We start from the raw sequence: 22705 nt of genomic DNA on the forward strand, positions 1-22705 counted from the left end.
GCTATTGGTCAGAGGCGTGATGACATGTTACGGAGCATCACGGGAGGTTAAACTAATACGAACAGTAGTGTCTCCGTTAGGTGGCGACATTGTTCTGAAAATAGATGATTATTTTCTGAACAACCATTCAGAGAAAAGCACTCCATTACGTTTATTTGACGGCTTTAGTTATTTAGTCATGTTTAATACAAAATAAATTACCAGAAGTGCTTTCTGCTTGCATTTTACCTCAAAAATAAAATTATTATTTCTCCTTTTAAAAGTCTAATTTCTCTGGTGTTTAAGTCCATTTAATTGCTACAACTAAAGGGTGAATGTCTGAACATTTTAGATGTTTGCAGACGCCTTACATATGATGCATACGTGGAATAAATCTGAACCAGGGTTTTTCAACCATTCCCTTGCCGGGGTCCCTGAACATTAGTAGCTTCTGGCCGAAATAAAGAGAATGGAAATAAAATTAAGTAAAAAAAAACAAAAACATGCTGTCGCTGGCTCCTGATGCCTCATGCGAGCTGAATGTAATGGATTTGTTAATTAGCAAATCTTTATTTTGGGTTACATTAATAAGAACAAAATTTGGGTTGCTAGGTTGTGTTAGACTTCTCCCCAATAAAACACTTTGCCTTGATTTCTAATGGACTGTTTAACCAGGTGTCCTCCAACTGCTGCAGGACATCTGGACTAAAGTCAATTTAGAATGAGGTTATTATCATTTTCATTAACTGCTGCTAATTAAAAGGTGCCTTTTTTAAAGTAGTACCTTAATGTAATTTAAAAAAAACTTATAAAAAAATTATACACAGGGCAGTGCAGGAGTAAAGCAGGACAAGGGAGTTCTACAAAGCATCACATGGAGCAAAATGTGAACAACAAAACCCAGCATACAACATATAATCATGCAGTATAAGAGCAGAAAATACTGAATACGATTCAACCGACTACATTGCAGAATCAAAAGATTACATTCAGTCATGCACACAAATGTGGAGGGCATCCACATTTTTCATTTGATTTAGAATTTTCATTTCATATTCACATATGTCAAAGAGACACACACAGATTAACTTTTATACAGATGAACATACCGAAAGAGGAATTTCATACAAAAATACACAAGTATTTTTTGTGTTTCAAACCAATCCAAAGTTGATAAATAACAAAAACATGAATAATAACATATTTTATACATGAATGCACATTGTCTGTTTCAGAATTTATGAAGTGATCAGTGGTGAGCAGCAATCCATCAGCCGAGGACCGTCCACCCACTCAGGCCCCTGAGGGGAGTGGGGGGGATGCCCTTTTTGCTCTGGAAGCCACTTACACAAACACACACAGAGAAACACACAAGTATAGCTTCAAAAGATACACGAAACACAAAAAAGCTGGAAATATCTGAATATTTGATAACGTTATACTAGATTTGTTTGGGAACTATTGAAGTTGTTCACTTTGAACAAAAAGCCTGCAAGTAGGACCAGTGTATTATATAGTAAGATGCATTGTTATTCAAATTAAACTGTATTTGTCTTATTTCCACATCATAACAGCCCACCCTACACAATTAATAACGGTTTCTTAAGTGAGTTAGTCCAGAAACAGGTATTTATTTCCACTAGTCCATCAAACAGTTCCAGGGCAACACAGTGATTTATCTGGACTTATGGTTCTGTCCACCTAATAATTCTAAGTCCTGTGTCCCCTCTCTTTTAGGTTTGGTTTTGGTCTCCACCACCTTCTAAGGGAAATATCAGGTTCTTTATGTTTTTACACTTTCTTCCTGCTGTAGCTGAAAGCGACAACATGTATGAAACAAAAGAGTAAAAGTGCTTGTTAGGCAGTCTGGTCTGGACAGTCATGCAGCCCCTGTGGATTGCAAGTGCTGGGGTGCAGTCCTGTGTTCTGACAAACTGTACTGTAAACCACCAGATCCCACAGAGTCTGCATCGGTGTTCGGCTCTCAGCAGGTCTGGATAAACCATCTAGCTGTATTTCCAGCGGTAGTTCTCATTACCTGTCTACAGATGTGCTGCAGGACTCAGTTGTCCATCTTTATCACCTCTCAGGGTTTTATCATCTTATCACACATCTTTTCCTATCACCTCTATGCTGATGACACACAGCTTTGTCCCTTCCACCTGATGACTCCGCCGTCCTGGTTTGGCCTGTCTCTCTGACATTTCTGCTCGAATGAGAGAGAAACATCTTCAGCTCAATCTCCCCAAGACAGAAATTCTGGTTTTCCCAAACAGACTTCAAATAGAACACAGCATCAGCATCAACTTGGGGCAAAGTGCACATCCAGTATGTCGCAGTAATGCGTATCAAGTTCACATCTGTGACACTCAACTGCACCTTCTTACCCAAAGTCCCTCATCCAGCCACAATCCTTCAGCATAACTTTGAACAGCTCAGAAAACTGGAACCATTCTTGATTTGAGGGGACTCTTACTAACTTAGCAGCTTTTTGTCTGACTTTGACTTTTGCTTCTACTTTAATGGTCAAAGTGTTTGTCCATGTCATCATCGTCACCGGATTGCATCAAGCGCAGCTCCTGGAACCGACTGAGCCAAAAACCTCAAAGAAACATCTCTCTGTTACAATCTGCTGTCCAGCAAAAATTCCACTTCATTACCATAACAATTTTAACTGCGAGGGTGGAAGCAAAGTGAGGTGGGAACAATCGTATTGTTTCTCCCCCCTACGCTCTCTCTCTCTCCCTCTCTCTGTCTTTTTGTCATTGGCAGCCCACTCAGACCCCGGGTGATGCTGACCCTTTCCAGGGGCGAGCCAGAAATTCAGAGGAGCGCTAGGCTTGTGGTTGGAAGGAGAAACATTGGTCCACACTCACCTCAGGAAGCATTTCCACTCTTCTCTATCTTCACCCTCTTTTTCTGTTTCACCATCCGTCGTTCTGGAGAACGAGGACGAGGCCTGGTGGCGTCGTCTTGGCGGGACTCTGAAGGAGAAGAAGGCTTTCTCCTCACTGCAGGTTCAAAGTGAGTTTGATCATTCATTTGGTTGCAAATCCACTTTAGTTTAGTTTACGGTGCAAACTGTGTTGAGTTGCATCAAACATGAATGGAAGTTTGGAAGGTGTTTTTGTGTCTTCTGGTGATCAACTTTTACAAGTTTATTATTTTTCCTGTGAAAAACAGTGAATGAGAAGAGAATAATTTGTTTCTGATGTTCAGATGATGAAAGCTGTACAAACCTAAATATGTTTAAATACAACCCAGAAACTCATAAATGATAAACACTAAAAAAATTCAGGTCTTGAGATTCTCTTCCCGTGAAAGGGAAAAAACACAAGAAATGCAGCAAAAAGCACAGTTTCTGCAAAGAGGTTTTATTCAATAGAAACGAGCTTTCAAATTCAGACTTTCACAACAAGGTGTTTCCAGAGTTTCTGCAGCAACTTTAAAATGTCTAAAGTGTGAGGTTTGTGGGAGTTTGCAAAAGGCCTGTTAGCTGCTGACTTTATCATTTTCTAAGTCACACAGTAAATTCTGTTTACTGTGAAGCTGAAATCATGAAATCCATTGATGCATTAGTAGATCCACTGAGAACTCAGATTTCAAGAACAACTACTGAACATCCTCAACCTGATTCAGGCTTTTGAAATGAGAAAAATAAATTTTCTTAGCCAGTAAACTAACTCTTCATGGGACAAAATGAGAAATTTTAAGCTGTGGGAAAGTGTAATGAAAGGGTTTTTTGGCTTCTTTCTGTTGAGATGAACTAGTTATAATGTAAATAATTCTTCTACTTCAATTTAATTTAATCTGCCTATTTTTGACCCAGTTCAACGCTCAAATCAAAACTAGAATAACAGTAATATTTTGGAGCTGCAGTCTGATATTCCTTCATTGCTCCTATTTTACCACATTTCCTTTGTTTTTGCTCAATAATTATATAAAAGCCTTGGGAGTTTTTATCAGTTGATGTGAAGAAAACAGAAATACACAGACTCATATTGTGCTTTTGCAGCAGGATAAAGGGTTTGTTTTTGTTGTTTGCTGGACAAAGAGTCCGATTCACATTTTCTACCTCAACACAACACAACTTATTGCATCTGTTTCTCTGAATTCATAAAGGTGAAAAAGGTGGTTTGAAACTCGTCTCATTCTGAAAGTTAATAACCCTAATTTGAAATCAGCCGACAAGCTCGGAGAAAAACCCCAACACATTCTGGGTCCCCGAGATAATGTCAAAGCCATTGACGGTCATTGATATGCCTGTCTATTATCCACCACTCAGCAGTCAATACGTTTCCCATGAATATGCAATCTCTTCTATTGATGGATCGGCGAGTGGGTTCATCGCCTAAACCACCAAAGCACTGACTCATCTGCATGTGGATCAAGAGTTGTAATCCAATGAGAAATGAGAAACTGGAACACCTGAGCATTGGAGCATATCAGGATGATTTATGATGCTTTATTCGTTGTCCAAGCGCCAAACATCTGTTAGTGTAAACCAGGCCTAGAGTTTCCCTTCACCCTGTGGTTTAAAGTGAGTCAAGTCTTGTGATACTTTGTGCACTTCAGGGCCTCGGTGAATCATTTATCAAACCTTGGTTTCAACACAAATTTCTATCATGCTACAAGATGAAGCAGAAGAAGCATTCAAACCCAAAATGAGTCACGTTCCATTTAGGAACAGTTCTAACCAGAACAGCAGCAGACAATTCAGATAGAAACACAAAGTAAGACAAAGTGAGAACAGTCTAAGTGGCCAAAATAGCAGACAAGACTAAAGAAACGTGGATCAAATTAGTTTTAAATTTCATATTTTTTCTTAAAGTAATTAATTATCAAATAGAAAGTAAAATAATGCAGCAAAAGTGAGATAAAGAGCATCTGAATGTGCTTAGGAGCAAAGACAGATACTTAAAAGTGCTTTGATTGATTCCCAGGAAAGTGTGAAAAGTGCAGTTTGAGTGAAAAACCAGAAGATTGCATTCTTCAGATTTCAGTGAAGAAAAACAACCAAGTTGATTTCCTAGCTGCTGTGATTTAGATATTTTAAAACCAGAGATGTGAAAATGAGGGGTCAAAGGTCACAGATTTATCCCGAACAGCAGTTTGACTGCATGAAACCTACACATTGGAGAAAGAAAGCCACACAAAGCATCAGTTTGGTTGGTTTTTGATTATGTTTGGGTTCAAAAATGGAAAAAACGTGTGCGGCAGGGGGCGAGCAGACTGGCCGGCCAAACGCGAGCATCTTTGAGGACAAAGATCCATATTAACAAAAACCGCAGATGACAGATGATTAATCGGCGTGGTGGGGTCTGCTGAGCCGCCGGACCCCTGGCTGACACCCCGAGCCACCAAACACAAAACTAAACCCCCCAGAGCCTCGATGGCCTGGAGGAGCGTGGGCGAAGGGTGGAAGCAGGGCACCGTCCCCACGGAGCTGTGTGTATGTGTGTGTGTTTGTGTGTGTGTGACAGATTTTAACAGGGAAATTGTGTGTGTTGGTGTGCATGTTTGTTACATAGCCTCACGAAAAGCGTGAGTGTTTGTTTGTGTGAGTTATACTGACAGAAACTTAAAGTGTCAATTTGTGTGTGTGTGCGTGTGTGTGTGTGTGTGTGTGTGTGTGTGTGTGTGTGTGTGTGTGTGTGTGTGTGTGTGTGTGTGTGTGTGTGTGTGTGTGTTTGTGTGTGTGTGCACGCACCAGCCAAACCCCCATCTGCCAGAGGGTGGGCGGCTCGCCACACAACGACAATACACACCAACATTTTTGTAACTGTGGGCGTTCAAAAGGCTCGCAGAGCTGCAGTCCTCCTGCTCACTGTGCTCGTCTCCACAGCTCAGTGATTCGGCAGAAGGCTCCATCGTCAACCATCTAATAAGCACATTAGCAGATCAAACACACGCAGTTTAAATACATTTTAACTCCAAACATCCAGAAACACTGAGGGTTTTAACAGCCCGGCTGTCTTTCATGGTAAATAGCAAAAGAAACCTCAGAAATGTGACCTTTTTTTTGGCTTGAAGGCAAAACAAATCTACTAAATCCTTAGGGTTCACCCTCAGGGGATCATGAATATCTGCAGGAGATTTTATAGAAATGTGACCACTGAGCTCCACCAAACTAGCAGGAAAGTACATTTACTCACATTTTATCTTCATGATAAACTCCACTACAGTTCAGAGAGAAATGATGTTTGACGTTTCTTGCATTAGGAATATATAGTTGGTAATTAGCAACTATATTAGGGTAATCAGGTAATCCAGACATTAGTCAGGAGATTAAAGGATAATTAAAGTAATCCTTTGAATTAGTTGACTGAGTAAAAATCTGCAGACAACACAAACAAATCCTGCATCAGAGCAGGACATTTGAAATATTAGGTAACACGAGTACAAGTTTTTGCGAAAGTACAGACAAATTCTTCTTAATTGTGAAGTTTAGTCTGCACCAAACTGCTGGATGGATGGATTGTGGTTTGTCCCTGCAGCTCCAGTATCAGGGCCCCACAGTGAATTCCTGTTATGGGCAGATTATGAGAATATGAGTTTTACGCCATGTTTCTCTAATTTCCGGTTGTTCTGTGCCTCCTCGTGTTCCTTTAATGTCTGTTTTAGGTATTTGTGTGTCTCTGTTTGGTCAGTTGGAGTCCGGCTCTGGTGGTTTAAAGGCAGTTTAAAGTTGCCTGGTCTTGTTCATGGTGTTTTGATCTTTTGATCTTCCTGTGAGCGATGAAGCCCGATATTAACTCGATAGCCAAAGACTGAACATGTTTGTGAGATTTCTGACTTCCTCCATTTATTTATCAGGGATTTTAAAGGTTTAATTTGGGAAACTCATTTAACACGAAGATTTTTGAAGAACTAGACCTTTGGTACCGGAAAAGCCTGAGTTAGTTCAGATAAAAAAACACATTCTCTCTTTTTGACAGTTACCTTTAGGATCAGGATGCAGTAGCTCAAACTTTAAATTTTTCGGACACAGTCCACATTTACGCAAGAGGCCATTTAAGAAAATAAGCGCTTTATCGAGACTCCAGTTATTAGAAAATGGGTTCACAGTAAATCTAAGCAAAAATAATCTTTCAAAGCTACTGTATAATGTGTGCTACCTGTGGAACAAGTGAACGTCCACTCCACGTCCCAAAGCATGAAACCAAATAGGCATGGAGATAGTTAGTATCTGTTACTTCCTGTCAGCAACTGGTCTCTAGAAAACAAAGAGTACAGTCTCATTGATCTCTGGGTTTTGAGATGTGGACAGTTTTGGGTCCTGTACCACATACCATACAGGAGCAATGAGTGGCCTCTAAAACTGAAGAAGAAACAAGATGTGCGTGATAGGAATTTCATCTTTTTATTGACAAAATAGACACAGACTTTAGTATTTTGGTGACAGAGCTCCGTTAAAAGCCTCAAAAGGACAACAAACAGATGCAGAAAGACCCCAAAGACACCAACCCGACCAGATAATGAAAAGACAGACGCAAAGACTGTTTAAAAATGGCCCAAAACTGAGACAAGAATACAAGATAGAGCCACCACAGAGAGGACACAGAGGTTGGGTCACTTTAAGTCTGGGGGGGGGTCCTCTATAGGAGGAGATGAGGACCCCATTTTGACACAGCCATTCCAGTGGTGGTTAAATCAAACCTAAAACTGGACCAGATTTACACACGTGTCCTAAAACCCAATTAAAGGAATGAGACAAAGAATACAATAGAAATGTTTGTGGCAGTGGAACTGCACTAAATTAGAATAAAGTGTGGCAGGAGTTTCTAAAGGATGAGTGTCATTTGTGTTTTTGTAGGATAAATCCATGTATGAAAGTGTGTTTGTCTGTCAGATGGCAGCAGCTAGTCCCCTGAATCCTGACATATTTGCACTTTTGTATTTCTGTTAAAGCCTGCACAGCATGAGAGTCTCACGTGTTCATCACAGACCAAATTCTAAATGTATTTTTACATTTTCTTCTTGCACCAAGTGGCCACTGAAGGAAATGAATTGACTGACTCTCCTCTCAGTGATCAGCCCATCCATCCCAACAGGGGCCAACAAAAAGCAATCATCTGTTACTGACAAGCCGGGAGGGGAAACAAATGGGTCTGTGCAGAGAGTGTGTGGGCTCAGCTGGCACAAAGCCAACACCGTGGAACACACGGTTTACCCGGATACCAGCCATATAAGCAGACACCTCACCGGAGAGTCCATGTATGGAGAGTGTGGCACCGGAATTCCGAATGTAGGAGCTTTATTTTTTTTCTTTACGCAGCAGCTTAAATCACGTGCTGATGTTGATATAAAAAACTAAAATTTACATTCAAGAATCGATTCCCGACTTTTCTATGAAATTATTTAACGTTTCATCACAGCGCGCCTCACTAGTCCTATTTCTGGAGTTTCCTTTTTTGTTTCTTTTTTTCTGTCAAAACCCAAGTCCATATTTGGTAAATGACGTAACGGGACACCCAGAGATGCCCTTTATAACCATACTGCAGCATCCAGGAGGCGGAACAGACCTGGGTTAACAGAGGAAAGGAGGGAAAATATTCCTTTATTTAATGATTAAAAGTCTGTTGCGCAGCGAATCGGAGAAACTCTCGTAAAGCCGCCGCTTCATTTCAAATACAGGATGACTGCGAAAACTGTGGACGAGGTCTCTGCGTCTCTCAGCAGTATTGCAGATAGTACTCCTAAGGATGTGTACACAGAGGAGGGGGGGCTGTCCTCCCAAACACCGATTGTTTTTAAAGAAGAGGCCGATGAGAACGAAGGCGGTAAGAATGTGTGGTATTCCGCTGTGTGGAGGTCAAACATTCAGCGGGACGATTCTCAACCAGCAGATTAAACGGTTGACTTGATTCTTTCTTTTACCTGCTTTAATTTGTAACTTGGTTCTCTTTCCTACCTTTCAGGTGAGCTCCTGTTCGAGGAGAAGGGCGCACCTGAGCTGCCTCTTCAGGGATACTTGGCGCAGTACGTGGCAACTTTACGCACACAGCCCGTGGCGTTTGCCGGCAAGTTCTCGGTGAGCTCCAGGGGTCCAGGAGGACCGTGGACACCAGGGGACGTCATAAACGTGCTCAGCGCAGACATCGCCAGCCCGGGTCCGGCCGAGGTTTCTGGATCCACTTCACCGTCACCAGATATTTACGCAGGAGGAGGAGGCGACGCAGCGGACGAGGGGGACAGTGCCATGGCGCACGGGCAGCCAGATCTCAGCCACATGTACGCGCCCTCTCATTCCCATCCCCACCCTCACCCCGCGCCTTCTTACTCCTGCGGCGGGGACATTTACCAGGACCAGTCTACAGGGGGATACATGGCAACGTCCACCTGCGCCGTGTCCTACCATCCGCCCCCATCCTACAACTCAGCGCCCAAACCGCCTGTAGATGGCACTGCACTGCTCTCCATCATGCCTGAGTACGGAGGCTTCTACCAGCAGAGCTGCCAGAGAGACATCCAGGGGGCTTTCCCGGAGAGGAAACCCCTGCCTTACCCGCTGGACTCGCTTAGGGTGCCCCCGCCTCTCACACCTCTCAACACCATCAGGAACTTTACGCTCGGTGCGCCCTCTCCGGCTGCCGAAGGCCCCATGACCGCCGCTTTCCCCAACCACCAGAACCTCCCTCTCAGGCCAATCTTGAGACCCAGGAAGTATCCGAACCGGCCGAGTAAGACGCCCGTCCACCAAAGGCCGTACCCGTGCCCGGCGGAGAGCTGCGACCGCAGGTTCTCCCGGTCGGACGAGCTGAGCAGGCACTTGCGCATCCACACTGGCCACAAACCTTTCCAGTGCCGCATCTGCATGAGGAACTTCAGCCGCAGTGACCACCTCACCACCCACATCCGCACGCACACTGGGGAGAAACCCTTCTCCTGCGACCAGTGCGGGAGAAAGTTCGCCAGGAGCGACGAGAGGAGGCGGCATATGAAGATTCATCTCCGACAGAAGGAGAAAAAGTCTTCTGCGTCCTAATCATAACAGGAATCGGGCCTGGTGCATGTACAGGAGCAGAAAGCAACCAGGCCTAAACTTTATATCTCAGAAACAAAGGAAAGAACTCTGTTTGGAAGCTGCTCTGCGTGACCCCGCTTCATCATTTATCATATGAACACAAACCTGATTCCTTGTTCATCCGGTTCAGACTTATAAGAGACACCTGTAGACATTTTGGCGCTAGGTTCCGTCAAACTTAGAGGGAATTTGGTTCATATGACTGAAACCTCAACTGCAGTTTTTGACACTCTTTGCCCCACACACCCCAGCACGGTGCCCGCTGTCGTTACTTCACGCTCTCAGGGATCCAGTTAGAATTCAGGATGCGTGATGCTGATTCACTTCATCTACAGCTGGGGGCCCTCCGCTTAAACGAGCTGCAAAAAAGTTTAGCACAACTTCCACACTGGCAGGATTTAACAGTATCAGTTAAAATGTGTTTTAAACGTTCATCTCGAAAGGGTTTTGCAGAATTCAAGTCCCTAATTTAAAAGGTTATAATAAACATGAGCAGCGCGTCCACTATATAGTTTTTTTTTAAGATGCTACAGATGCAGCAGAATGAGGCTGCAAAATGACGACACAATGCACACAGCACATGGAACCTGAGTGGGGTTTGTTGAGACTGTAGCCTGATAATCTGCTGCTTTTCTTGCCTAAACACACATTTGAATGTTTTCAGGTGTAAGAACGCACCTGTCGCAAAGCCCCGCCTGGCATTTCTACCTGAACAGACAGAGACAGAATCGCTGGACGCATTAAACTCCTGTTTTTTGGATTTGATTATTCTTATGCAAATGAGTTTGAATTCTGCTGAACTGACTCTTCTTATGGATGCAAATAAAGGTTCACAAATTGTTGTTGCTTGTGGCTGCCTGTTACTGTGGGTGAAGGAGAGGAAGCAGCTTTTTCTTTTCTTCCATTCAAATATTTTAAACCTAACCTGGAGGTAAAGCTACAGTATTTTCTCAAACATGTTTTTAGTGTCAACGCCTCCTGTAACAGAGAAAAAAAGAAAAACTTGCAGGTCCAGATGCTTTAACAGATTGTTAAGCTGACAGTCCAAAGTCTTCTTTTCATGTGTTTATCATCTTTCTCTCTCCTATAACACTCAGAGATGTACCTGCAATGTATGGTTTACTGTGCAGGTGTCTAAGGCCTGGGAGAGGGAGGGGGGGGTCTTAAAAAAAAATCACACAAGAAGCGAGGCAGAATGACGCAAGAAGACTAAATATAAATGAACAAAGACACAACAATGAAACGAGGGTGCAAAAAGAGACACAGAGCAACTACAAAGAGTCTGTGGGCTGCTGCTCCTATGTAGGAAGGGTGGGGGGGCTTTGACACGTATGTGTCCAGGAACCCATTGTCTCAGAATTCAGCCGTGCTTCCTGCATTTTTAAATCTGACCCTAAGAAGCGTCTTTAAAAACAGTGAAAGGCCTCTTCACACCACAGCCGTGCCGCTCGGGGGGTGTGTGTCCTCCTCCAACCTCCAAACAAACAAACACTGATGCTCAGAGTTTGTCAGACGAAGGCAGGCAGCGCTCTCCATCACCCTGCTGAAGGAGCCCTGGGCGCTCAGAAATACGAGCTGCACATCAACATTTAACTTGGCAACCTCCTCCAAAACATGCTGGAGGAAGTTTCTTTTTTCTTTAGTAGGAAATGAAACACGGACACGTTAAGGCAAAATAAACAGCACATTTTATGTGAACACAATAAAACCATCACAGGCAACACGTCGATACAATTACTGTTCATTTGACACAACTCAATCATGAGAATCAGGCCTGAATCAAAGAGCTAAATAACAAAACCTGTGTAGTCCACGTCTGAGCCATAATTCATGATTTCTGTCATTCAGTTTATCCAAAATGTTTCATTTCACATTTCAATCTGGCCCATATTTACGTGCCTGACACTGCCACCAGTTTCAGAAGAAGCATCGTTCCCCTACACTCTTCTGAATGAAGCCTCCAACATGAACCATAACGTTACGTTACAGTTAAGTGCTAATTTATCACCACACATTCTCCAATCACTCCGACGTTTTGGACACTGCACCCTGGCTGATTAATGAAAACCTCTTCTTTTGTGTGTGGTAAAGATGGTCAAATGCTTTGAGCTAGAAGCTAAATTAGGTTCAGGTCTTGCGACAATTAATCAGTTGATGATCAGTCAGTGATATAAATCAAAGTCCTGAGGATGCACTTTACATTCTGTAAAGTCTAATCAGTCTAAATTACAATGCAAAAAACTCCACTTCTAAATATTTCTGCCTTTTTTAAAGACCTGAAGGGTCACATGGTTCTTTATCTGACTGCCATTAAAGTCTGAAAAAGGAAGATGATTAACACACAGCCCCTCAATGGTCCTGGACAACTTCCCCCCACAGACAACTCAGCTGTTTCCGTTTATAGTGTTGAATTCAAGGTACAGACAGAAGCCTGGAATTCCGAGTGCCTACATTATAAATGCTGCTGTGACGTGTGAGCACTGCAGCATGCATGCATCGCATCCTTCCTGCAACACCTAATTTGCTGGACAGATATGACGGCAAGTGTTGGTGTAAGTGCACATTTTCAATAAATAGCACGAGCTCTCTGCTGGCAGCAGGTTTCTGCTTCAGACTGAAAGGCCATGCAATACAGAAAGATGGCAAGTGGTGATATGGCGTCTTAAAGTCTGTTGGACATGAGACTTCCGACATCTTGCTCAAAATTTTCTATTTGAAAATGGAAGCTAACACAGTGATGCAGCAACAAAAATATCAGACTTCCTTTCTGTCCTTGAAGGCAGCACTAGCACCCTGCACATCATCAATTTGTCATTTGTTGGCTTCTTTCATGCAAAAATACCTAACTGCGTCTTTTGTTTGTTTGTTTGTTTGTAGCCGAATGCTCACAATTGTTGCTCAGATTTTGGTGTTTTTTCACTTTTTTAACCCTGTGAGGTGATGGCCGACTCCTCCAGGTTACTGGGCAACTAAATAATTCAACTTAATTCATTATTCGACACAGAAAGTCAGCGTTTTTAAAAGACATTCAACCGGTATCAAACCCGTGACTTTGAATCATTACTGCTGGTCTCTATTCGTTGGGCCTAACATATAAACCCTTCCGCCGAATGCTGACCCTGAGCTCTTCAGGAGATCTGCAACTTTTGTTACTTGGGATCCTACCATACAGAAAACCAGTGATAAGTTGATGAGGAAAAGTTGGTGCAATGACTCATTAATCTGCTGAAGCCGTTCTCCAAAGGAACAGGAGGTCACCTTTAATGCAAAGTTACATTCTTGGTCATAAAAAAGCCAGAGTTTACCCTCTAACCGACCTCTGACCTGTAGTGGACTCACATTCGCCTGACTAATGGATTTCACATTTAAAGTGACCCCTCGTTTGGCCAAGTTTGTCCAACACAGTCCAGATGCCGCAACCAGACCAGCACGAGAACAGGGGACACGTTGAGGCTGCAGGCCAGTCAGGTGGATCAGAGACAGACCTCCGGGCCCGGGTACGGTTCCCCTCCACACCAGAAATCCGAAGGCTGTGAAATCTCCATGAGCCAGACCTCCTTCTCCTTCTGCTCCGTCTGCTCCGGGTTTGCAACCTCAGAGTCCGGTAGAACCCGGTAATAGTGACAGTCTCTGCCGTCGTCCGGGTCGTACGGTGGAGCCAGGATGTCCATGAACGCCGTCGGGCCGTCCACGGCATCGATCTGGTGGAGGTTGTCCCGCTCAGGAGAGAGGACGCACGGCCCGCTCTCCTCCGTGTACTCCCCGTTCGAGCGGAGCGCATATCGGCGCAGAACACCGGCCTGGGCCGCCGCCGCCTGCGTGTTGCCCGTCGGCCGCTCCAGCCTGTCGAAGCAGCTGATCCTGACCTTGCCGTACAGGACTTTGAGTATGCCGTGCATCCCCGGGTGGTCGTGCAGCGGGATGGAGGCGCCACTTTTCAGCAGGAACACCCCCATGCTAAACTGGTCCGTTTCGCAGATGTGCATGTAGGTGACTGGGGGCCCGCCGTGGTGGGACGGGCGGTCGTCCGCTCTCCGCGGGACGAGCTTCAGATCCGCCGCTCGCACTTCCGTCATCAGGCCGTTCAGTTTGGCGTGGTTCTCCAGGAAGGACTTCCCGGGCTCCTCGCCGAGCCGAGGCGGACTCCTGAAGGTGACGAGAGCCTGTCGAGCGATTCTCTGAACGATGGAGGTCATGTTGCCTTCACCTGGCATCATCCCGGAGCGAGGAGCAGAGCTGCACGGGATCCACGGAGCGCTCGCTGGCAGTAGCTGCTTAGCTAGCGCCCAAAATCGTCTATTGTCGAGATGAGCCACTCCGCAAAGAATTTCAAGGGTTTTTGAGCCAGACGAACTCTATCATCACTAAAGTTTTTGTTATTTTCGTTTACAAAGAAAATCACTAACAATTTCAAGTAATCGGGATGATTCCATGTCCATAGGAAAGAAAGTGTCAAGAAAAGGGCTTAATAACAAAGCTTTGTGGGAAATATGCTTTCAACTTCTCTACAATCTACAAACTGAGATGTAAATGAGATGAAATGTTGAAAAGTCAATTGAATTACTACAAAAAGGTGCAAAAGGACCAAAGAGAGACACAAAGTCAACATAAAGAGACACAAAGCAACCACAAAGAGACACTGATTACAGACACACACACAAAAGAGATGTAATGTAACTGCAAAGCCCCCCCAAACTGTACTCAGAAGGATTAAAAACTACACATTGGACATGGACAAAGTACAGAAGACATAAACTTGTAGTTTTATAAGAAGTAAAACTAAAAGTCCTTTTTTGAAAGGGGGGGGGGGGACTTTGCTGACTTTACTGGCTGGAGTGAGACCTCACCTCTTTCTGTCCTCTTTGTTAGACTAGCAGCGCGTTCGTTGCCGCCGCGTAAAACGTCCCGTTTTCTGCTCCTGCTCCTTCACGTGCTCATTCATTTGCCCCCCCTTTTTTTTTTCTTATGAACACGTGATTATTCGTACGTGGAAAATTACACAGAAAAAAACGTGATCACGTGAATGTGTGGAGATGATTTTAAAATGGAATTAGACTCAGAAACACTCCGTATCTCCAGCGTCTCTGCCCCATTTTTGAAAAACTGTCAAACACGTCCGCACCAGACCCGCTTCCCAGTTTACACCTCGAGCATTGTGGGAGATGTAGTCAGATCGGACACCACGACGCTGTGTCCAATAACGCAGTGTTAAATTCAAATATTAACAAAAACTAATTTTTACTGATGCCACATGTCATCAGATATTGAAAATATTATAATTGTGAATTATTGTTGTATTTTCAAATACAATTCACTCCCCCAAAAAGAGGCAATACAATACCCAACATGCCACGGGATATTTACGTTTTAATGATCTTTGTCCCCCAGTTGTTACTCAAGTACAAACATACAATGTCTCAGCTGAACTGACACTAAAATGAAAACTAAATAAAAAGTAAAAACAGCCATGCTTAAGCAAAGATAGATGAAAAACTGTGTTGCCTCTGAACAGGCCTACTGGACAGGACCAGGAGGTCCCTCTGCCTCAAACCACAAAGCATGGACAGATTATAAGAAAATGTGCCCCCACTATATGTTTAGTTGTTTTTAGACTTTTTGGGTCATTTTGCATTTTTAGATTTTGATTGTTTCGGGTTGTTTATCATTTTTGAGCGTTTTTGAAATTTATGGGGTTTGGCGGGTATGGGGTTGCACATATGCTTCTGCTCATTTTGTGTGGCTTAATCGAGCACTTTGAAACAAAAAAACATTTTCAATAACTTCCGATGCTCTGGCTCTTGGTCTGTGCTGAGTGTGCCTGTTCAGTAATCCATTCATGAGAGAAAGCAGAACACCTGCAAACAGACAATATGTGTTTAAAAACAGAATTGACCAAAGACAGACAAAAGAAGACAAGAGATGCCCACCAACCACAAAGACAAAAAAAAGGCTCTTTCATAATGTGGATCTTGATTTGATGTATGACGAGTGTCGATGAAGAGAGAATGAACTGCTTAGGCTTTTGTGGTGAAAAATCAAAGATCAAAGTCACAGTCACAGAAACCTCGCATCTGTCCCATTCTTTTAATACCACAAAAACACCTTGAGAGAATTTCTTTAAGGGTGACCCAATATCCACTTGGTCGCAAGGATGAACTGATTAGTGGTCAAAGGTCAAAGTCACTGTGACCTCACATCCGTTCAATTCTCATCAACTCTATATCTCAGTAAAGCCTTCAGACAATTTTGTTTCATTTGGTGCAAATGTCCACTTGGATTCATGGATGAGTCTGGACAGACATGTGTTTGATCTGATGTGTTCATTCTAGTTTAATTCCTAATTTAGTATGTGGAAATGTTCAGAACACAGGTGGTGAAGTGAACGTGAGCTGATCCAGAATGCTCATCAGCCGAACCAAATGTGACGCTCTACTCTGACATTATAGCAAATTTATTTTAGCTGAGCAATGATGAATCAACTAGGAGAGTTTTACGTCCATCCAAGTGTCGAAATGATCCAACAGACAGAAAGAGATCATACTTTGGAAGAAAACTCTTCAGCTGCTCGAGGTTAGAAGGTCACATAGCAGCTTTTCCACCACACTCAACCAGCTGGAAGCACAGAAAAAGAGAACCAAACCGTCTGATTTTTGTTTCATCGTGGGTAAGAAACACACTTTGGACCAACAATGATTCATGGACTCTGAGCGTGACTCATTTGTTGTGGCATCCATGTTTGGCATTTCATTCTAAAGACGTAGGCAGTTAATTTGGACGTCTTTCTACTGGGAAACACCCACCCACACTTGTGCTCATGAAAAGGGCGCGATGACAGCCTGCTTTATGGAAATTAGGATTTGTTTGGAGGAATTTGTCAGCCTATTATCAGATTTATTTGTGTTCAGTGCTGAGATCAAAGCAGAGAGAAACAGGAAGCAGTGGGAGCAAGAGGACAGATGTGCCTGAGAGCCTGTTCGGGTGTGTGTGTGTAGCTGTTTTGTAGCTTTTGTCGTAGAGGTCGAATGACCTTTAAGCAGAGACACCATACGTCCACAGGTGCTCATCTCTAAGCTGAATGTTCCCGTGTCCTTTTCCCAAACGCAAATATTGAAGATGGAATCATCTTTCACAGCAAACACATGAAAAAGTGCCATTTGTTATTCATTTGTTTAATTGCTTTAGGACTTGGTTTTCCTGGTCCTGATTCTTTTGCCTAGTATTGTTGGACCTCTGCCCATCTAACTCATATCTAGCAGGATTTTGTTGCTTATACTTTATTTAAATTCTGTTACTTTTAATAAAAGTCAACACCCCTGCCTACATGTCTGTGTGCATTTGACTCCTTTCAGCCAAAACAAGCTTCTCTAAGTGCAACATCACTGTGACATAATTTTGTTGCACAGACATAACAAAGTTCTGTTAGGCCTCCAGAAGAATTAATGCACGTGTCTAAACTGAAGACTGTCTATGACTAATAAAACTGATTTTAATGAGTCACTAAACTTGAGAGCACAAATTACTTCATTGAGACTTTCCCCCTTCCCCACTGAGAAACTAAACGGATGCACATCCACTGTGGTCAGACCATTTGTCCTCCAGGTCGTCCTCATGTTGACTTTGCAATAAAAGTCTAAGTTCCACTGAGGCTGGTGAGCCTACAGTGAGTCCGCGAAAGTGTCAGATTGACGCCCACCTACTCCACATGCAACATGGGTCTGTTTTCACTTTCTACTAGCAGGAAGTGAAGATAGGCTGAAAATAGGCAGCGTGAATCGGACCTCAGACGCTGATGTCGAGCCAAACTGTGGAAGCCATCTCTTAGGTCATCGTCCAAATCAAATAAACAGGATGAATTATTATGCTGCAACAGGCAGTTGCTGTCCAGCCAAACTGCACATACACCATGTATATTTATACGACAACAGTAAACAGCAGAAGCTCTGTCTGTTGCTGGGTCCTGTGAGGTTTGCTGTCATCTTACTGTCACAGAGGGTTTACTGCGATGCACGATGTGATGTGGAAATATCCTGACTGAGTCAGTGATACCAACTGTGTTATAAAACATCTGCTTCATTGATCAAGTTGGAACACTTCAGTGCGAAACATCCAGCCACTAAGAGCTGAAGCTTCAAGCTACAAAAGGTTTTAGCAGAAACATGCTCCAAAACGTATCCTACTGTGGAGAAGTGCTGTGAAAGGCAGCACAGCAGAAATATTCACTTAAAAGGATTTTTGAAAGAGGCTTGGACGTTCTAATTTTAGTCTTTATGTGTCTCGTTGTGTTTCTTTTTCTGTCCTTTATGGTTATTTGCTACCTCTTTTGAATCATTTTGCATAATTTTGTCTCTTCATGGTCGTTTTGCAACTTTTTGTGCCAGTTTTTGTCTCTTTGTGATCACTTTGTGTCTCGTTGTGGTTCATTTCTGTCCTTTTGTAGGTTTTTGCTGTCTCATTAGGATCATTTTTTAGTCGTTTTGTGTCTCTTTTATGGCTGTTTTTGTGTGTCTTTGTCATGATTTTGTCTGTCTTTGTGATCATTTTGTGGTTGATTTGCATGTTTTTGTGGTTGTTTGTAGTGGTTTTGTTGCTTTGTGCTTCTCTGGGTTTTCATTTCTAGTGCATTTTGTCTCTTTTTAGACTTTTTATTTTTCTGTCAGTGACATGGTGCAGATGAAGCCCAGAGGGCCCCAGATTCACTAGGTATGTTCAGTAATCCATCAATGCCTCCAAACACAGAGGAAATGTGGACTTCAGATGCTGTTTGTTTGCAGATTGCAGTAACTTCACTAAAGTAACCTTTGTTCACAAGTATTTCAGATTCTGTCTGTTATTTAACCCTAATTTGAGGGAACCTTGATTCCTCTGGAAATTGCTTGTTTATAAATCGCTTTTATCCAAGCTCTTTACAATGTTGCTTCTCATTCACCCTTTCACACACCGATGGCGGTGGGAGCAACTTGGTTTTCAGTGTCTTGCCCAAGAATACTTTAATACGTGGCCAGAAGGGACTAAAATTTGAACTGTTGACCCCGTAGTCCGTAGATGACAGCCTTACCAACTGAGCTGCAGGAGATTTCTTCCATTCTACTTGTTCTTCACCTCACGCTGCAGTTTTGTGTCTCCTGATAGCCAGTGATCAGGAATCTGTGTTCATAAAAAAGCAAACATTGCTGATCTGGGGTTTGCGTGTCATTGTCCCTCGCACACTTCAAATTGAGTGGATCCATGTGTTTGGTGACAGAGGGCCTGGTCCACAGGGTATAGACAGGAAACTGGATCTGGAGGCCACAGAATCCTACAGGGAATCTTCACATGCAGCAACTGACATCATCCATAACCCTGAATTTTACTTTGGAAGTAGATAATAAAGTAGAGTTTGCCCCAGAAACTGCTGCACTTTTACCTAAACCAGCATCTGTGGCCTCACTGTGATTTTGATATACAATAGCACAATCATTTCTGTGTTATCCGTTAGAATTAGAAACCCAAAGACTGGCAAAAATGAAGCTTTCACACACTGCTCTTCTTGTGCAGCCTGCTGGCTGTATGTCTATGCTCACAGAACCTGTTGTCTGTGGCCCACGTGACCTGGATCAGTGTCCAGCCTGCAGGGTGACAACCTGTAGATGCTCAGGCTGATACGGCTGTGTGGTGGTTTCAACCACCACAAACCACCACATGCTCTGCAGAGACTGTCCGACGTCAAAGCGATGACAGCCGAGCGTCCGTGGTGATGTCAAAGTGACGTGGTCTCGTGTTTACTCTCTCCACGAAAGATCAACAGCAGCCTGCATGTATTTATTGACATGCTGTAATGCAGTTGGAAACCATAACATAACAAACCATCTAACACTGCACTGGCCTAGAGTTCAGCTCCCACATACTTTTTCTACACAGATGGTTTGATGAATTAGGTCAAAAAGCAGAAACAAAACAAAGCACAATACATATATATAATATAATAATAATATATAATACGTGTGTTTGAATTCCACATTTAAAATGTAAAAACACTGCAGCAAGTAAAAGCCGAGCACTAAACGGTGCACAAGTCTCAAAGTATGTGAAGAAAATGCACTTAGTCCATTTATTAGACAGAATGACCACTGATTGTGTTATTAGTTCATTCTCACTGTGCAACTAATTATGTTTGGGAAGAAGATTTAGCTGTTTTAATTAAAATATTGGGTAGCTTGTATATCCAGAAGTGAAGATGCAGCTACAGTATATCAAACCAGCAGATTTCATGAACTGCAGCCAACACCTACAAAAACATTAATATGCACCTCTGAAATGTAGCTAAAATACTTCAAAACTGAGTGAGCAACTTTCTAGAACAAGGTGAAGTTTTTCAGGAGTTCAGACACTGGAAACTAGAAACAACTGGATTGATGCATCAGGGGAAAAAAGCTTGTGTTCTTTGGACTGATGGTCACATAAAGCACGTGTAGGCTTCATGTTGTGCTCTGGGACACTGTGGGTGGACACATTTCAGTGTTTCTGACACGTTATGGAGTAATTGGACACAAAAACTAAGAGACAGGAGACAGCGTCAGATGTCACAGTTGATGCTGTTGTCTGGTCCAGATTTGTTCCATGTGTGCCTCATGTAAAATGCTCAGCTCTCGTTAAGTTTAATTCATGTACAGATTCAAGGAGAAAACCACTAAAAATCCTCAACATTAATTTTTTTCTATTCACAAATTGACCCTTTAATTAATACAGTAGCGATAAAATAAATCTAAACACAGCAGTTGATTTACCCTTTTAAAGGAGAAAATCTCCTAGCTCATTTTTTGCCATCAACTGCAAACAAACTTTCAAAGGTGAAAAATGTTTTTTGTAGCGATGAACAAAAATTAAGGACAAAGATCAGTATTACTATTGTGCAGAGGTAGTGGAGTAAAGATGAAACATAAATCATGGCCCTCCACATTGATTGGATGCCCCAGAAGCATCTGAAAGCAGCTGTGTTAGTCAGGACTGGAATAGAAACTGAGGCTCTTGTCACTTTAATATTTTTATGCGTTTTCCCACAGGAGTTTGGACTGAGAAATGGTCACGAATGCCTGCGAGGAAGAAGAAGAAGAAAACAGAGTTGTGTTTTCACACATGGTCAGATTAACCCACCAGGAGCTGCTGGCGCAGTAATAAAAAATGGCTTGGCCCTGCACCCATGATTTAGTTCCAATTTACTGGTTTCTACATACAGTACTTGGGATTTCAAAATAAACTTCATTTCTATTGCATTTGTAATAAAAAGCATGACTAAACTCTGTCAAACACCAGCCTGGATTAGCTTGTTCGTCTGTAGATCTCTGTTATCCAAAAACTATGTAAAACACATCAGCCAGACACACTGCTCCACTGGGTGTCATGTGTCTTCATTCCAAAACTGCTGGTGGAGTTGTTGCGTGATATTTGGCTGGAGATGCTTCGAATCTCCATAACTTTATTCAGCAATTCTGAAGTAGGCAAGAGTCAACTGTTCATGTTTGAGATCTCCAGAGGAATTACAGCAATTGAAGAGCAACTTCGTTTTAAAATATCTTCACCATGTGCTAAGGAATAAAGAAGTATGACAGATGTATTTCTAATAATTTTTAGACAACAGGTCTGTCTGTGTGCATTTAGATTTTGTTAATATGGTTGAACTTGTGGATTTTAAGCTACAGATTTAAACTTGGTGCATCAATTGTGCATTTTTTCCATTTCTATCCAATCTGAATGCTTTGTATGGGTAATGTGTTTGGTTTGTGTATCCCTTTACACACGAGAATGTTAGAAATATGAGAGTTTGTTTTATTTGGACTCGAACGCAAATGACGCAGCATTTGTCACCCTCGTGTGTGTGTGGTGTGTTTGTGTGTGCTGCTAAACCAGCATCATTTTAATCACCATTCTCATCATCATGACAAGTAAAAAACTAGCATTTTGTCACTGTTTTTCAAACCACTTGACTTAGAAACATGGTCTGTGCAGAACTAACATTAAAGTTTCTCTGTAAAGCATTCTGAAGTCCTCTCATTTCAGTCTCATTACTGCTCTCTCCTTCCAATAAGATTAGAGCTTTGCTTTTCAGCCATCGTTCTCTCATTGATTCCACCATCTGGGTTTAGAATAAAATAAACGTCTTTTACTTCCAACTCAGAACCAGTTTACTGGACAGAAGCAGAGAGATTCAGGACTGATTCAGGTTAGTGCTGTTCTGAATCCATACCCTATGTTTTGAGTGAGTGTGTACAACAGTAAATCACCACTGACAAAGTGACGAAGTTGTAAATTCCCTCGGTCTGCAGAAATTAAGCCCAAGACTTTTGCGGGTGCTACTGATGTCAACTATTTATTTATATTTATAACTGACTATTTATTTAATTATTTATAGTTTTAAGGAGGTAATAAGGTAAGAGCTGATGTTCCATTTTCGAAAGTGGTCAAATTTAATGTAAAGAGAAAAAACAAATAAGATTTTTAGATTCTGGTACCAAAGACCATGGTTTCCGGTAAAGAAAAAGTGACATCAAGTGGCCATTTGTGAGCAGTGCAGCAAAGCAATTTAAGCTCTGCACCACCACATTTGAAGATATGGGTAAAAGAGTTGTTGGTGTTACGCCTCACTGAGACAAGGCTCGGTTCTTCCTGAAAGATGATGAAATGATTTTATCACAGATCCCTGCATGTCTGTGGTTTGCCAAAGAA

At 42.6% G+C, this 22705-nt stretch overlaps 2 protein-coding genes across 2 annotated transcripts; one reads left to right on the forward strand and one right to left on the reverse strand.

Moving 5' to 3' along the window:
• Positions 1 to 7345: 7345 nt before the first annotated feature.
• Positions 7346 to 10848, forward strand: LOC137131216 (early growth response protein 2b-like). Its single transcript, XM_067512165.1, has 2 exons — positions 7346 to 8762; positions 8901 to 10848. The coding sequence occupies exons 1-2, from the start codon at positions 8618 to 8620 to the stop codon at positions 9965 to 9967; spliced, it is 1212 nt and encodes a 403-aa protein (XP_067368266.1). The 5' UTR covers positions 7346 to 8617; the 3' UTR covers positions 9968 to 10848.
• An 829-nt stretch (positions 10849 to 11677) lies between these two features.
• adob (2-aminoethanethiol (cysteamine) dioxygenase b) lies at positions 11678 to 14688 on the reverse strand. The gene has a single exon (XM_067512177.1). The coding sequence runs from the start codon at positions 14221 to 14223 to the stop codon at positions 13480 to 13482; it is 744 nt and encodes a 247-aa protein (XP_067368278.1). The 5' UTR covers positions 14224 to 14688; the 3' UTR covers positions 11678 to 13479.
• Between the last annotated feature and the right edge of the window lie 8017 nt (positions 14689 to 22705).

This window comes from Channa argus, chromosome 1 (genome assembly GCF_033026475.1).
Source record: "Channa argus isolate prfri chromosome 1, Channa argus male v1.0, whole genome shotgun sequence".
In the NCBI taxonomy this organism is placed as follows: Eukaryota; Metazoa; Chordata; class Actinopteri; order Anabantiformes; family Channidae; genus Channa; species Channa argus.